The sequence below is a fragment of the Pelodiscus sinensis genome, chromosome 7 (assembly GCF_052426305.1).
Source record: "Pelodiscus sinensis isolate ZL-2025 chromosome 7, ASM5242630v1, whole genome shotgun sequence".
NCBI classification, from domain to species: Eukaryota; Metazoa; Chordata; order Testudines; family Trionychidae; genus Pelodiscus; species Pelodiscus sinensis.
In genome coordinates this window covers 74,901,619-74,917,340 of record NC_143058.1, presented here as the reverse complement: position 1 = coordinate 74,917,340, position 15,722 = coordinate 74,901,619, and the positions used below count along the sequence as shown (strand labels likewise).

Genomic DNA, 15,722 nt, shown 5'->3' with positions numbered 1-15,722 from the left:
AAAGACCACTTTGTAAAAAGAGTCTGTCAAAATCTCTAGCCTTCTTTTGAGACACATATGGAAACAGACACCAAACTACCCATGGTTCAGAGGCCAGAGCAGTAATTCTTTCTGGAGAGCCAGAGATGCGCCTGATGCTTTGCAGGTGGATATAAACATTACATCCCTGCCCTATCAGAGTTATCTCAAATAAAGACAAAAAGACACCAGTCACGGAAGTCAGAGAGAGGGAGGACAATTTAGACTACAGAAGAGAAGAGCGGGGTGGGATTTGATAGCAGCCTTTAATTACCAAGTGTCCAAAAGGATGGAGAAAGGCTCTTCTCAGTGCCGACAGACAACAGAACAAAGAGCAATGGACTCAAGTTACAGTGGGGGAGGTCTAGGTTGGATATTAGGAAAAACTATTTCACTAGGAGGGTGGCGAAGTACTGGAATGGGTTACCTAGAGAGGTGGTGGAATCTCCATCCCTAGAGATTTTTAACTCCCTGTTTGACAAAGTCCTGGCTGGAATGATTTAGTGAAGGATGGTCCTGCTTTGGACAGGGGGTTGGACTTGATGACCTCCTGAGGTCTCTTCCAAACCTCTGATTCAATGAAAGGTGAGGAAAAGGACATTCCCCCTTCTCCAATACATTGGTTCCTCCAGATCAAAATTGAGGCAAGTTGACAGAAGGAATTTACAGTGAAATTGACAGTTCCATAGCTAGAGAGAGCGACTTTGTTCAGTATTGCCAGGGTGATACCCGTCAGGAGCTGCAAATTAATTTGTCAGGGTATTTATTATTCAACTTAGGGGTTAGATCACAACCAATCTGATGCCCACTTCTTTCTTTTTTCATTTGATTTCTCTCCAGAGAGAGAGACTTCCCTCTTCATGACATTACCACCCCGCCAGATCACTAGTTTTCCCCTTCAAAGTTATCTGCAGATATCAGTGGCACATTTTTGCAAATATGGATGTGGATATGGATACAAATTTTGTATCCGCACAGGGCTCTACCCATGTATTCGCACGTCCATAGAGGTAGTATTGGATGTGGCTGACATGACATATTGTGGGCCACAGATATGGCCCATGAGAGTAAATAGGTTGAGAACCACTGATCTATACTCACTTTTTTCTGCCATATAGCATGGATTTTAACAGCAAAGTAGATAACCCTGTTCTGACCAAGATTCAAAACTTGGAGAAAATGTCTTTAACGAATACTACCACTGTTGTATTGTACTGTAGCAAAATACACTACTTGAGTGGATTTAGTTTTAAGGGAAGCATAAAACTTATAAGCAAAGTATCTATGATGCAGTCTTGTACTTTCTAAAACCAGTATACTGAGATTCTTCATGTGGTTGAGATGTAGGTTCATATGTGTAAGAAATAAGCTATTTTTACGTACAGTTTGCTATTGATTAGCCACACATATGCTAGATCAGCAATCCAAGACAATCTCATTTCTGCATGTGTCCCTGACTTGCTAGACACTGATGTCTTCGAAGGAATTATTACATGCTTCCAAAGCAAAGATTGCTTAAGAATTCTTTAACCAGCTCTGTGATCAATGGTATTTTAACAGTCCCAAAAGAGCTGCTTTAAACATTTTTTAATAAAATCTGTGCTTATGAAATCATAGATAATAATGGCTATGAGAAGGCATTAAGGTCATCTGATATTCACCTAGTTACTGGACACAAATATGAACTTTTTTTGGTCAGCAAGTCATTCAAGAGAGCAGATAAAGACAATGCAGTTTGTGGTTAACTCTCTCCAACTGCTTGTTCAATTGGGGCCATTTTTCCGAAAAAAAAATCACTTATGTCCACACTGCAATTGTGTTCTTTCGGAAAAAAATATCAAAAGAACAGAGATTTTTTCCGACATTGGTAAACCTCTTTCTATGAGGAAGAAGCCTTTTTCCAAAAGAACTCTATCAGAAAAAGGCATGTGTGAACAGGGAAGAGGGAGTTCTTTTGAAAGAAGAGGAAAGAGCGAAAAGCACAGGCGCCCTTGGGGGCCACTCCGTCCATAGTAATCACAGCTTAAATGAGAGAGAACGTCCATTCAGTGTGGACGCTATCTTTTGAAAAAGCAGATCACTTTTTCAATGTGCTTTGGAAGTGTAAAACAAACAAGAAAAAAGTTGTGTAGCACTTTAAAGACGAACAAGATGGTTTGCCCCACAAAAGCCCCTAATAAACCATCTTGTTAGTCTTTAAAGTGCTACACGACTATTTTTGTTTTGTTTTATTTTACCAAGCTCAGACTAACATGACTATTTCTGTTACTTTTGGGGGTGTGGACGCTCTCTTTTGGAAGAAGTTTTTTCAGAAGATCTCGTCTGGAAAAGCTTCTTCTGAAAGAAACCTGCAGTCTAGACATAGTCTTAGAAAATCAAGCCACTCCACTGCAAGGGTAGAACAGTACACTTCCAGTACATGCTAGATATTATTCAGAATCTCAGATTTTTTCCTGTTGAGATAGTAAGTGCTGTTATCTGTCAACTTTATTCAATAGTTGATACAATAGGAATTCTCCAGTATAAAATGTGAAGGCTGACAACCAAAGGATTTTGTTTTCATTTAGCCTCCCAGAATGTTAAAAAAAGCTTGTTGATAAATCCTAACTAAGTGCTATTGCCAAGAAACCATTTTATAACCCTAGATTGACTGAGGTAGATGTATGTTACATTGTTTGTGATTCTCTCCAAGCCCTATGCCTCACAGTAAGAATGTTTGAGACACAAGGAGATGGAGGTAATATCTTTTATTGAACCAATTTCTATTGATGAGACACAAGTTTTTGAGTGTACACAAAGCTATAGATATGAAGAGCTCTGCATACATTTGATGGCTTATCTCTCTCATCAACAGAAGTTGGTCTGATATAAAATACTACCTTGCCCACGTTGTCTTTCTAATATCTGGCTAAAACAACACTACAACAACACTGCATACAATAATCATACTTGGCATTTAACACCTTCAAAATGCTGCATCCCTTAACTAATCCTCACCACACTTCTTGTTAGGGATGTCAAGCTGTAGTTGACTACATGATTAACCGATAAGCCTGGGGTTGTCGGTTAATCCTATCAACTACTGTTTCAGAGGCAGCAAGGGAGAGGGGAGCCGCTGCCTATGGGGAGCCTCTGTATAGCCAGATCCCATGGAGCCCACAAGCAGTATTCTACCCACAAGCAGTATTCTATTAATACTAAGGATGTTAAATATTGATTAATTGAATAGTCAAGTAAACTCATTAATTCTTATTGATGACTAGACTATTCTATATTCCTGGCGGTGGAGCTGGAAGCTAGTGAAATCCAGCCCCACTCCTAAGGAGCTCCCTACCTCTGTAGCAAAGACTGCTGCCTCTGTAGCAGAGGCAGCAGCAAGGGATGCCGGGCAGGAGCTGGTCTGCAAGGGAAGCCAGTTTAAAAAACAGCTCCCCTCATGGATCAGTTGTCTGTCACTCTCTGCTGCTGCCTCTAATACAGGGGTGGTTCTGAGCTCCTGGACCCGGCATGAGCTGGAATTGAGTCAGGCTGCCTGCCTGCCTACCTCCTAATACACTTCAAATGCAGAGCTGCAGTGGGGGTAGGTCCCAGTCCCGTCACAAGCTAGGACTGAGACAGGCTGCTGGTCAGCCTACTAAAAAATTTACTGGCCTGGGGTGGAGGGGGTGAGGGTGGAGGAGGTGGGGAAATGAGTGTAGTCTATAGCATTAACCTATAAGCTTTTGCTTAACGGTTAATCGACTACACTATTGCATCCCTAATTATTACCAAGATATCTTCTGACAATGTAACAGATCTATACACCCGGAACTCTGGCTTGTAACCCAAATACTATGCAAATGTTTCTGAATTATTACATATTAAATTTGTATTGCATAGCTTCAGAGACTCATGGAAAAAGCTTTATTATTATGCTTTCAGAGCAATATATTGTATATGGCAAATTCAAAAAAACTATTTTGGAAATTAAAAAATAGAAATTAAATCCTTAAAAGAGATCGATGTGGGGAGACCAAAAAAGCTGCACACTTTTGGTATGCCAGAAGATTTATAAAGGTCCTTAAAAGTCATTGTACAAGAAATTCATTCTAATAGCTTTGGATGCTCAATCCTTGTAATAGTCCAGTCTGGCTTCACTCCTTGTGTAAATTCCCTTCGGAACCTAGGAAAAGCAGCACAAATAAGAGTTATTAAAACTCACATAATCTTTTAAAGAGCTGCTAATGCTACCGAAAAAACTTGAAAAACATTTTCCTATATCATTTTCTCAATCTTTTCCCACATCCTTTGATCTTAGGAAAGCCAGATCTTTTATAAGAGCTCATTAGAGATTACTGCTTATTCCTCAAATTGAGGATTGTGACACCAAAACTATTTCTACAAGAGACTGACCCAAAGCTTACTAATGTCAATTGGAATTTTTCTTCTGACTTTAGTGGGCTTTGGCTTAGGCCACAAGTGAGTGACAAAACAATTAAGAGCAGAAATCTTAAGTATCCTGTTTGCACGCTAATACCCTTAAAATCAGAGAAAGCAATCCATATGAAAATTCATTTCTAAATGAAGGGTCCCATTTTTCCATTAGGCATCAGAAAATCAATATAGTAAGAGAGATACTTGTTTTAAGCATTAAAAAAAAATCACTGAATAATATGCAGTAGCTTTTTTAGATATTAGACCAGATATATGAACAAATCCTGTACCACAGAGTCTAGCTACACATTTGAGTTCTACAGTTGTTTGAAAGAATATTAACAGCTACCCCACATTTTAAAACCTTCTCCTTTTAGAGCTGGAACCTGCTTTTCCAAGTCTGTAATGGTTTATGAATTTTAAATACAATCTTTAGTTTCTAGCATGTTAACACAGCATTTGTGTGCCCAAGTCACCAACAGAACAGCAAGGACAGCCACAGTGTAATCCACATTGTTTTGTAAGAGTGTTCCAAATCTGGCTCAGGCAGAACTATCCTTAGACATCTAGCTACTATAGCGATGAGTGTTTTTTAAAATGATCTGAAATCCTTTATGCCAGACAGAGTGCCAGTTCAGATGATTTATTACCATGGTGTCCAACCACTTCTGAAGCATTAGCCACTATAGTGCTTATGAGTTCTCAGTTCACTATAGAGGCTACTGCTTAGGGAACTAGCAACACTCAACCAGCCAAATAGACACATGCAGCTAGTGGCTAGCATGATGGATGCCACAGGTTTATTAGGACACCTGGCCACTAGGAACTGAGACAACTCACAAGCTTCCTGCAAGGAATTAGCACCCTCAAAGAAAGCAGACAATACTCTAAGATATGTGATAAATATGGCCAAAGGTGAGCACAGGAGGAGAGTGAACCAGGGTGCTCTTTGAGTGGCTTTTATTTGTAGTCTCTCTGAATCTGGACCCGTGTAGTTTCTCTTCTTTGAAAAAAGTTTAGAAGAGGGGCACCCTATCATAACTTAGGCAAAAATATGCCATTTCCCTCCACGTTTTACAAGCCTGGAGATTATTTTAAATCATTTTGCCAAGAGTACAAATATATTTAATCTCTGGCACTGGCACATTTTGTAATCAGTGTTCTACATGGGCATTCCTCTAAAAATACTGCCACTGGACCAGCAATCACTCAGAGGATTTAGATCAGATCCCTGGGAACTATTCAAACACCAGACTACATTTGAGTTGTTCTAGCTTTCTTCAGAAAGTGTTCAGTTAAATCTTTCATCTCTTACAAGCTATCTTCTCAAACCTAATGCAATACTTACTCCTTTCCAAGCCCAATCAGGCTAAGTGGCTTGGCAGCACTGTTTGATTTGGTTCACAAAATGGACTGAGGACTGACTTGGGGTTTCTTTCCAAAAAGAGGGAGGGATAAGGAGGGAATCAGAAAGTACAGGTTGGACCTCTCTGGTCTGGCACCTTTAGGACGTGACCAGTCCCAAATGAGGGAATTTGCTGGACCAGGGGACTGGCCCCCCAGCACAGTCCCCACCCCCTTACCATGACCCACCTCTCTTGCCAGGCTGCTGCAGCTGCCGCATCCCCAGCTCCACTACTGGGGCTACCACAGCTGCCGCGTCCCTGGCCCTGGTCCCAGCTCCAGCATTGCTGCCACTAGTCCCGCTGGGCTCCCAGCTAACTGCCCTCCTGCCACTGGGCTCCCAGCCACGACTCCCTGGTGCAAGAATATCTGGATGTTGCCGGACCATGGAGTCCCAATTTTGGGAGGTCCAACCTGTAGATTCATGGGGTATAGTAGCATAAGCACTAAGAAACAAATGCAACAACTTTAATGTGATTCTATTATACAAACAAACAAACAAACAAACAAACAAACAAACAAACAAACCTATACCTCAAGTGTTGTTCCCCAGAATAAAAGTTGGGTTGGATAAGGAAACTCTTACAAAGAAGGCCAAGATAAATACAATCAGAAGGAAAACGATAGGGAGCTTACTCATAGTTTGCTGTTAGAAGACGTTTAGTTTCTTTCACAGTTTCATCTCCAAATACAATCTGGAAAACTTTGGTTCCATCTGGAGTCTCATCAGGGAGGTCAGCGCTAGTTAAATACCAGAAGCGCATCAGGATACTAACAAATTTTCTTCCTGTTAGAAAGAAAACTAAGCCATAAGCCAACATTCCAGAATTCTGCATATATTTCAGCAGACTAATATTTTTACTTGTAAACCACAAAGCATTTTACTAAGACTCCAAAGAAGCAACAGATTACAGCCTAAGACGAAACCCAAAAGAATAAGGAAAAGGGGATATTTAAAACTTAAAATAATTCAACCTAAAGCCATCTTCACAGGGTTTAGCAGAATTAAAAAAAACAAATCAGACTTTCTATAGAGAGGTGCATAAATCAGCAAAGTTATTCTTGACACTATATATGGTAGACTGTACAGAAGGCAGACATATTCCAGATTACAGAGTAACTATTGTTGTGACAGAAAAGGTACTTAAGAGTGACAGGGAATGAGACTTGGAGAAGGTGGTATTAAAGAGAAAAGGAGAAGCTCAATGTATTTGATAGCTTGAAATAAAGAAGTATGGATTGATGAGAACAAGGTTAGGTTCAGAAAAAAAGCCATCTTAGCTGTGTTTTGTAATGAGCCAAACATTCACTTTGGCATTTAATAAAATAAAACAGATTATTGTCAGTTTAAAATATCTGTCTATCAGGATGTCCTGGAGTAGAATGGAGAAACCATCAGTGTGGTATAAGATTATTCCCAGTCCACTTATCTAGCCAGCACAGGGGGAAATTATGCCTGTGCTGCTACTTCAGAATAGAGCACTGATCAGTGGTACAACATGAAAGCTGTTGGGAGTGATTCCGATCATATCCATTTCAAGCTGCAGCTCCTGCATCCCTTCATGGAGAACACGGTGTGCTGGATCAACACCACAGAAGCAAACTTTCTAGAAGCACTAGACAGGAATGGGATAGACACAGAACAAGAGACAGACAGCGAAGAGGAATGAATTACAAAGTCAGATGGAGCATGAAGACAGAAACATTCAGATTTTTGCAGTTAAACCTTAAAATTTGGTCTTAAACTTCCTCCTTCGCTTCCCAGGCAAGTTTGGAGTTTGGAGCAGTGTTTCTCAACCTTTTTTTTTTTTAAATAAAGTACCCTCTTTTCAAAAAAGAAAATATATAAGTACACCCAGTACCTACAGTTTTCAAACACACAAAACATTTTTTGTAGCATTGCAACACATTTGTTTAAACAGCTTAATCGTAGCTGGGCAGGCGATTAAATTTTTGGGTGTAAAAAGTACAAAAATAATAATAAAGCACTGCTAAACTTAGAACAAAAATTCAGTTTTCTCCAAATTTCATTGTGTTGACATACCTCACAGACTTCTCTCGAGTACCCCTAAGGGTACTCGTACCACTGGTTGAGAAACATTGGTTTGGAGCATTACACAGGCAGAGTGCTCAGCTCACATGAGAAAAGTTAGCCCTTATGTCACCTACAGCATGGCTCAAGCTGACAGAAGCAACAAGCTCCAAAGAAAGTCACATCCAGCCATTCTCCAATAGAAGAATCTTGCCTTATGGCAGATACTTTTTGGTAGGAGCATAGGGTATAGACAGGAGAGGAATAAAAGAAAGAAGAGAGGCGTGCGTGCGCGTGCACGCGCGCACACACACACACACACACACACACACACACACACACACACACACACACACACAAAAGGAATCTATAATACAGGAGGCAGTGAGTAGCATTCCCTATATCTTTTCTAGTGTGCAAAATACATTTTGTTACACACACCCCCAAGCATGTGTGGATGTGTACCACCATTAGGAACACATGCTGCCTGCTGTGGGCAGAGTTAATTAACTGGATGGCATCTGAATCTCTTCGGAGTGGCTGCCCAAGCTCAGCTTACAAGAAACACTTAGAATTGTGATTTTTTTTATACCACTTTAAGACTTCTGCATACAGTAACCTGTGCAGGGTCTTTTTTTGAGAAGTGAGTAAGGAGAAATGAATAGTAAGTGTATAAAATCCTAGTGAAGGTGAAAGGAAAAAAATGATCAGACATCATACTAGCAATAATTTATAGCGAGACCAAATAAGTACATAGAGAGCGCTTTAAACATTACTTCAGGGAATGAGAAACAGGACGCATGAGTACCTTTGTAATTAGAAAAGCTATAAGCAAGCAAATCTATGACAAAAGTTTATCTGTCTATTTAAGGTGAGTGTTTCAGAATTCCATACATACCACTGTCATCATAATAAATGCCAACATCTCCTGCTGTTGTATACATTATTTCATCTATGTCAGCAGCCAGGGCATTCCTGTGATTTTCAGACAGTGAAGAAAGCTTCTCTTGCAACACTTGAAGTACCTGAATTTAAAGAAATTGCAATTTTTGTTAAGGTTACAGTTCACTAGATAACTGAAATAATTGATCTTGAAAGCTTGTAACTAGGGATGTTAAATTACATGTAATCAGCTAATTGAGTAGTAGATGGAATTTCCATAGACTACTCAATTAGTTTATTGGGGGAAACTGCAGAGTCTCAGCAGGGTTAGCTCCCGGCTTTGGGAGCTAACCCCACTGTGGCTCTGATTAAGGCCTGGAGGCTCTTAATATACTTAAAAAGCAGAGGCATGGGGGGGGGGGGGGGGGGGGGGAACGGGGCATGAGCCGCGAATCAGCTGATTCATCAGCTTGCTGGCTCTTGCCCCAACACACACTGTGCATGCACCACTGCCTATGCCCCCATCAGGGCCACCCACAGCCAGCTGGTGTCTGTATTAAGGATGTTAAATTGCACTTAGAAATTGTATCAACTATACTATTAGTTGGTGGGATCACTCTGCAGAGCAGCAGCAAGGGTAGCTCCAGGAGCTGGCTTGAGCCAGGACTGAGCAGTCCCAGCTCGTGCCAGCTCTGGGAGCCACCTGTGCTGTGGTTCTGCATTTTAAATGTAGCCTGGCTCTTACTACATTTAAAAGGCAGAGGCACAGCACCCTGGACCAGCTTGAGTCCCTGCTCACTCCATGGTCCCTGCTGGCTTCTGTCTTTAAAATGTAGCATGAGCACCTCGAGGCTCTTGCTAAATTTCAAAGGCTGAAGTGCTGGGGTGGAACCGGTGTGAATGGGGACTGTTTCAGACCCCACATGCAGTTTCCCTGCTTTGCCTCTGCCTTCCCTGCCCCCCCCCAGAGAGACGGTGCTGGGGGGGAACTGGCTTTTAAGCTGGTTCCCCCCAGCAGCAGCCCCTGCTCTCCACCTTGCTGCCTCTCTCTGATAGAGGCAGCAGGGGTGGGGAGAAGTGACTACTCAACTATCCAATAAGCTATGTTTATCAGATAGTTGACTAGTCGCTTACATCCCTAACCTGTATAGGCCTAACTAACTGCCTACCCCTCCACACTCCTGTAGTAGCACCCAGCCTTACAATCTGCCCCCCATATATCACCAGTATATATTCCAGGGCCCCCCATATATCACCAGTATATATTCCAGGGCCCCCCATATATCGCCAGTATATATATATCTGCCCCCCCCCCAAAACACAAACAGCTGGTACCTTCTCACTTATGTGCAGCCCCCAACTGATTTTTCTGAAAGTCAGCGGTCCCTGGCCTAAAAAAGGTTTCCTATCCCTGATCTAAAGTTTTGGTGCCACTGAATGGTATTGGTGGTCATACAGTAAGGACTTCCACTCACTCACCTCATCTGAATAGAAGTTTACTGGTCTGCTCCCGTTGTCTACTCACTCCTGCAATGATTATATTTTAATCCCTTTTTAATGACTCATTGGATCTTCTGGCAGTTGCTCCATTAATGGTAAGAACACTAAACAATTCTCATTATATAGTAACTGTTCTCCTTTAGTCTAAACAAAGACTAACATTCTCTTGATCTTTATTAATGAGTCCTTATCTAGTTAGACCAAACTGATACTATTTGTGTTATTTAACAAGTTAAACTTCATTTTAGATGACTGGCAACCTATTGGCAGATTAAAGGGTGAGAAATATTTTTCATTCTGTATTGGAGATTTTAGAAAAGAAGTAATATACTCTTTACCTCTTTTGATACAAATTCCTCCAACAGATCAAGTTTACATTCAGACAGCAGCTTTGAAACAAGAGCAAAGGCCTACAAAACAGAAAAATACATGAGCACACATAGCATTAACTCAAGGTTAGCTCATTTTCCAGAAATCAGAGAATCAGATTGGATATAGAAAAAGACTCATTTGCTCACCCTGTTCCATCACATTGCTACTAGGGAAGGACTGTTGTCTCTAGTATATTTTCTAGTGTCTTGTTACCTAGTTTGAGGCAATCCATCTAATGGGACCATGGCCACTTTGCTTACAAAATTACTCCAGACCAATTTTTTTTCCTGATGAGTTTCCTCCTCCCCCCTCATTCTTAGTCGTTATGTCCTTGCACCATCCTCTCTTTGTTGTATGCAGTCCCATTCCAGAGATACATAAAGGGTATGAATGCCTTCTCATTATTCACACTACTCATAAGTATTAACCTTTTACACATCACCAACACATAGTATAATTGCCCTACCTTCAAGTTAGACTACTTTCTACTATCCTCTCCTAGAAGCAGATGAAAATGACATTTCTCACACTCTGTCTGTTTTGGCTGCAGAAAAGCAAAGCTAAACTAGCACATTTTACTCTTTGCTCTGAAAACAGCACAGTCTTACTACAGGTGACCCTCGCACTTACAACCTAATTGGTTCCTGGAGAACCGTTGTAAGTGAAGCCGTTGTAAGTGGAACCCTTATTTCCCATAGGCGCAATGATACAAATGGGGGTTCTGTTCCTGGTCTGCTTTGCCTCCTGGGAGTTGTAGTCCCCAGCTGTACCAGGTGGAAGTGGCATGGCGCGAGCTGATTGCATAGCTGGCTGTGGCTGTGCTAGGAGGAAGAAAAGGACCCGTGCTGGAGAGCTGGCTGAGCAGCCGGTAGGTGTGCTGAGTGAGAAGGGGAGGAAAGAAAGGACCCGTGCTGGAGAGCTGGCTGAGCAGTCAGCGAGTGTGCTGGGTGGGAAGGGGAGGTAGGAAAGGACCTGTGTTGGAGTGCTGGTGGAGCAGCCGTAGCCAGCTGGAAGAGGCACCACACAAGCAGCTCCCATAGCCGGCTGGAGGCTGTGCCGGGTGGAAGTGGTGCCACACGAGTAGCTCCCATAGCTAGCCTAGGGCAGAGCAGAGCGGTCATAAATGCGGGGGGTTGTAAGACGGGAGTCGCTTTTTTTCTCACTTCCTCCAGAAAAATAGCAAAGTCTTCGGCCATCTACCAAGAAAACCATCTTCCTACACATACATAACAGTTTGACTTTTCCAATACAACAGAACTGTCAATGTTTCGTGCTACTATCTGGGGGCTGAGTTGAACCTGGGACCTTTTAGAACATGAGTCTACCACACAGGCTAAAAACCAGATGACTAGTCTTTCTGTAAGTGGTCTCAGTGCCGATAGATGGGATAGTGAATCACACCCGGAAAGTCTGTAGGTTACATACTTCCCCTAGCTAAGGAAGGGCATCCCAAACTTCAGAGACTTCCCAGTTGAAAACCCAGATGAACCCCCTACTGGACTTTTAACTCATGTGGTAGAGCAGTGGTCCCCAACCTTTAGAGGCTCCCGGGCGCCTGGGGGCGGGGCCACTCACGCGCCGGGCGCCCGGGGGCGGGGCCACGCGTCCTGTGGCACGCCAGGGGCGGGGATGCCCTTGCACCCAGCACCGGCACGTGCCCCAGGGCCGGGGCCGACTGAGCGCCTTGTGCCGTGGGCCTGGGGCCAGCGCTGCTGCCCGAGCCGCGCGCCTGGGGCCGGCACCGGCGCCGCGCGCCCACATGTGCCCTGGGGCTGGGGCCGCCCGAGCGCCATGCACCAGGCGCCGGTGCATGTCGCGCGCCTGGGGCCGGCGCCTCCAGTGCGCTGGGGGCTGGGCCGGCCCAGGTTGTCGGCGGGCGCAGACAAATGCCCCGGCGGGCGCCATGGCGCCCGTGGGCATCGCGTTGGGGACCACTGTGGTAGAGGCTCATGGCTTTAGCCCCTAAGATCCCAGGTTCAATACCACCTGCCAAAGACACCAATCCATCATCATTACAAGTGAGGGCTCATCTGGGATGAATTTCTGAGAGATCTGTGAAGTTCAGGAAATACTTCCTCAGCCAAGGGAAGTATATAACCCAGAGGCACTGAGAAGAGAGAAGGAAGCGTGCTCTACGCCTTATCAGAGTTAAATGGCAGAGCCGTAGCGGAGGGTAGGTCCGGGACCCGGAGCAAGGTTTGGGACCTAGCCCTGCTGTGGCTCTGCAGTTTAAATATAGTAGGATCCAGGCTGCATGCACACCCGGCTCCTACCACATTTAAACTGCAGAGCTGCTGAAGGGCCCCTTACCGACAATCATGTAATCGATACAATTTGTATCATTACCTGCGTCTTAATTTCCTTAGAGCCTACAATGGTTTACTCCATTCATGCCTAAAACTGCATTATTCTCACAGATGTTTTAATGCCTTATCCAGAAAAGGCTGTCAAATTTTGAATCACAATTTAAAGGGCTAAATGACAACTCCTATAATTAGGGCCCTCCCAAATTCACAGCCATGAAAAATGTGTCATGGACCATGAAATCTGGTTTTCTCCTGTGAAATCTAGTTAGTGTTTTTTACTATACTATACAGATTCTCAAATTAGGGCTCCTGACCCAAAAGTGGGTTACAGGGCAGGAGGGAAATGGGGAGGTCGCAAGGTTAGTTTAAGGAGGTGTATGCAGCAGTGTTCCCTCTAAGATTTTCCATCCAGGAGCAGAGAGAGTTTTGTCTTGTGCACCAATGCTGAGGTCATGTATATGCGCTTGTTTGGATGTGTGCCACCCAAGTCATAAACAAAAATATATTTCTAAAATGTTATGGAAGAAAGAATACCAAAACAAGGGATAATTAACAGCAGCCACACCACAGTCCAAGGTCCAGCTCCGGCAGCTGCCCTGCGGTCTACTTCAAGAGCAGCCCCACACAGCCCTAACCCCAGCTCCAGCCATTCCCCTGGAACCAGAGCCACGTGGTGACTTCCCGGCTGCTCCCAAGTGGCCGCTCCAGCCACAGGAGCAGCAGCCACCGCCCTCTGCCCGCCATGTGGCTCTGGACACGGCCCTCAGAGCAGCCACAGTCCGCCATGTGGCCCCGGCCCCAAGCAATCACAACACGGGCCTGGCTGCAGCTCCAGTCCTGGGGAATTGGGGACAGCAAAGAACCGCCAGGCTGAGCCTCCCCACTTGCCCACCACCACCCTAGCAGCAGCAGCTCACCTTCCACTGACACATTACTGCACAGCTCTTCTTTGGAGATGGGCGTGATTAAAATTTCCTCTTAGTGCCTGTGCAAGTGCGCACCTTAGAAGGGACTTTGTTATGCAGTATTGCCACTCCTACTTGTGCACTGCCTTCACGGTGCCCCCCTCTCACTATATTTACGGGGGGGGGGGGGGAGAGTGGCAGGACTCACAGCTCAGGGCAATGTGGGGAGCAGGTCTCCGCCTTACATTGCTAAGTGTTCCCCTCTCTTATTTGAATTTTTGTATCCCAAACTCATAACTTCCGTCATCTGAAGAAGTGGGCTGTGCCCACACAAGCTGATGATACCATCTATATGTTTTGTTAGTCTGTAAAATGCTACCAGACCATTTGTTGTTTTTTTTCTGTAACAGACTAACTCGGCTACCCCCTGAAGCTTTAGGAATCCCAGGTGAAGATAAAGGGAAGATAATGAGTCACACCCACACACCTAGGCTGTGTCTACACTGGCATGAATTTCCGGAAATGCTTAAAACAGAATAGTTTTCGTTGTAAGTATTTCCGGAAAAAGAGCGTTTACATTGGCAGAAGACATTCAAATCTGCACTTGAAAGGGAATCCTCTGAACTGGCATTCATGCTAAAATTCGACACTCTCCGCACGGGACTTAACAAAGACCCCAGCTATCTTACCCATTACAAAGATAGCTTCCCCAATTATCACCTCTAATACTATTAACTCACAGACATTTCCCCTTCCCCACCTCTAATATCATTAACTCACTGGCATTCACCTTCCTTCCCCCCCCCCCCACATTCCCCTTCTGTTCTGTAATGTGATTTGTCCTTTTCATGTGTGTTCATTTTTTTTAATTGTATCCTTTGGTGTATATGGTTGTGACTATTTTCTTCCACTATTTGATCTGAGGAAGTGGGTCTGGCCCACGAAAGCTCATCACCTAATAAACCATCCTTTAAAGTGCTACATAGTCCTGTATTTCGTTTCAGCTACATTGGCAGGCTGCTTTTCCGGAAAAGCCCTTTTCCGGAAAAGCGTCCGTGGCCAATGTAGACGCGCTTTTCCGGAAAAGAGCCCCGATTGTCATTTTTGCGATCGGGGCTTTTTTCCGGAAAAGACGACTGGGCTGTCTACACTGGCCCTTTTCCGGAACAGAGTTCCGGAATAAGGACTTATGCCCGAGCGGGAGCAGTGTAGCTTTTCCGGAACAGCGGCTGATTTTGTACAGTCGAGCGTCGTTGCTTTTCCGGACATTCAAGGGCCAGTGTAGGCAGCGCGCAGCTTATTCCGGAAACGCGGCTGCTTTTCCGGAATAAGTGGCCCAGTGTAGACACAGCCCTAGGGGTGAGAGAGACGGCTCAGGAAAGGGTAGGGGGGTTAAAAGGTATCCTGCCTGGGGAAGGGGGTTCTCCCTGATAGGGACTGATAGGGGGGAAGGACACTGGCCCCTCCTCTCCCACTCAGCTGGGGACACTGCGGTTTGGGGCCAGGATAGGGGGGGGGGGGGGGGGGCGCCAGGCGCTCACCTGCTTGGCCCCCTGGGTGAACTCCTGGACGCTGAAGTCCTGGTCGAAGTAGGCCCGGATGAGGAAGCAGTAGAGCCGGGTGCGGAGCCACATGAAGGGGTTGGGGATCCCCACCACCACCACGCTGCGGCCGCCGCCCGCCCGGCCCCGCCCGTCGCTGCCGCAGAAGCGCGCGGGGGGCCAGGCAGCGGCCGGGCGCCGCGGGACAGGCGGCTCCAGCCCGGCCCACGCGGGTCTGGCGGTGGCCGCCAGGAGGTGGGCGGAGAAGGCGCGGAGCGGGCCCGGGCAGCGCCGGAGGCCCCTGGGCAGCGCCATCTTAGCGCCCCGCCCGGCGCGCGCCGAAACGGCT

The 15,722-nt window shown here is 45.0% G+C and overlaps 1 protein-coding gene across 2 annotated transcripts; it reads right to left on the bottom strand.

Moving 5' to 3' along the window:
• Positions 1-2,487: 2,487 nt before the first annotated feature.
• On the bottom strand, positions 2,488-15,688 carry MAIP1 (matrix AAA peptidase interacting protein 1). 2 transcript variants are annotated; one of them, XM_075934275.2, is made up of 5 exons: positions 15,374-15,688; positions 10,585-10,659; positions 8,766-8,892; positions 6,472-6,622; positions 2,488-4,180 (listed from the first exon to the last, which is right to left on the bottom strand). In XM_075934275.2, exons 1-5 carry the CDS (start codon positions 15,686-15,688, stop codon positions 4,102-4,104), a joined length of 747 nt encoding a protein of 248 aa, XP_075790390.2. In that variant the 3' UTR covers positions 2,488-4,101. The 2 variants fall into 2 exon arrangements, with proteins under 2 accessions (XP_075790390.2, XP_075790391.2); XM_075934276.2 differs by having other exon boundaries at positions 10,588-10,659.
• Positions 15,689-15,722: the final 34 nt, after the last annotated feature.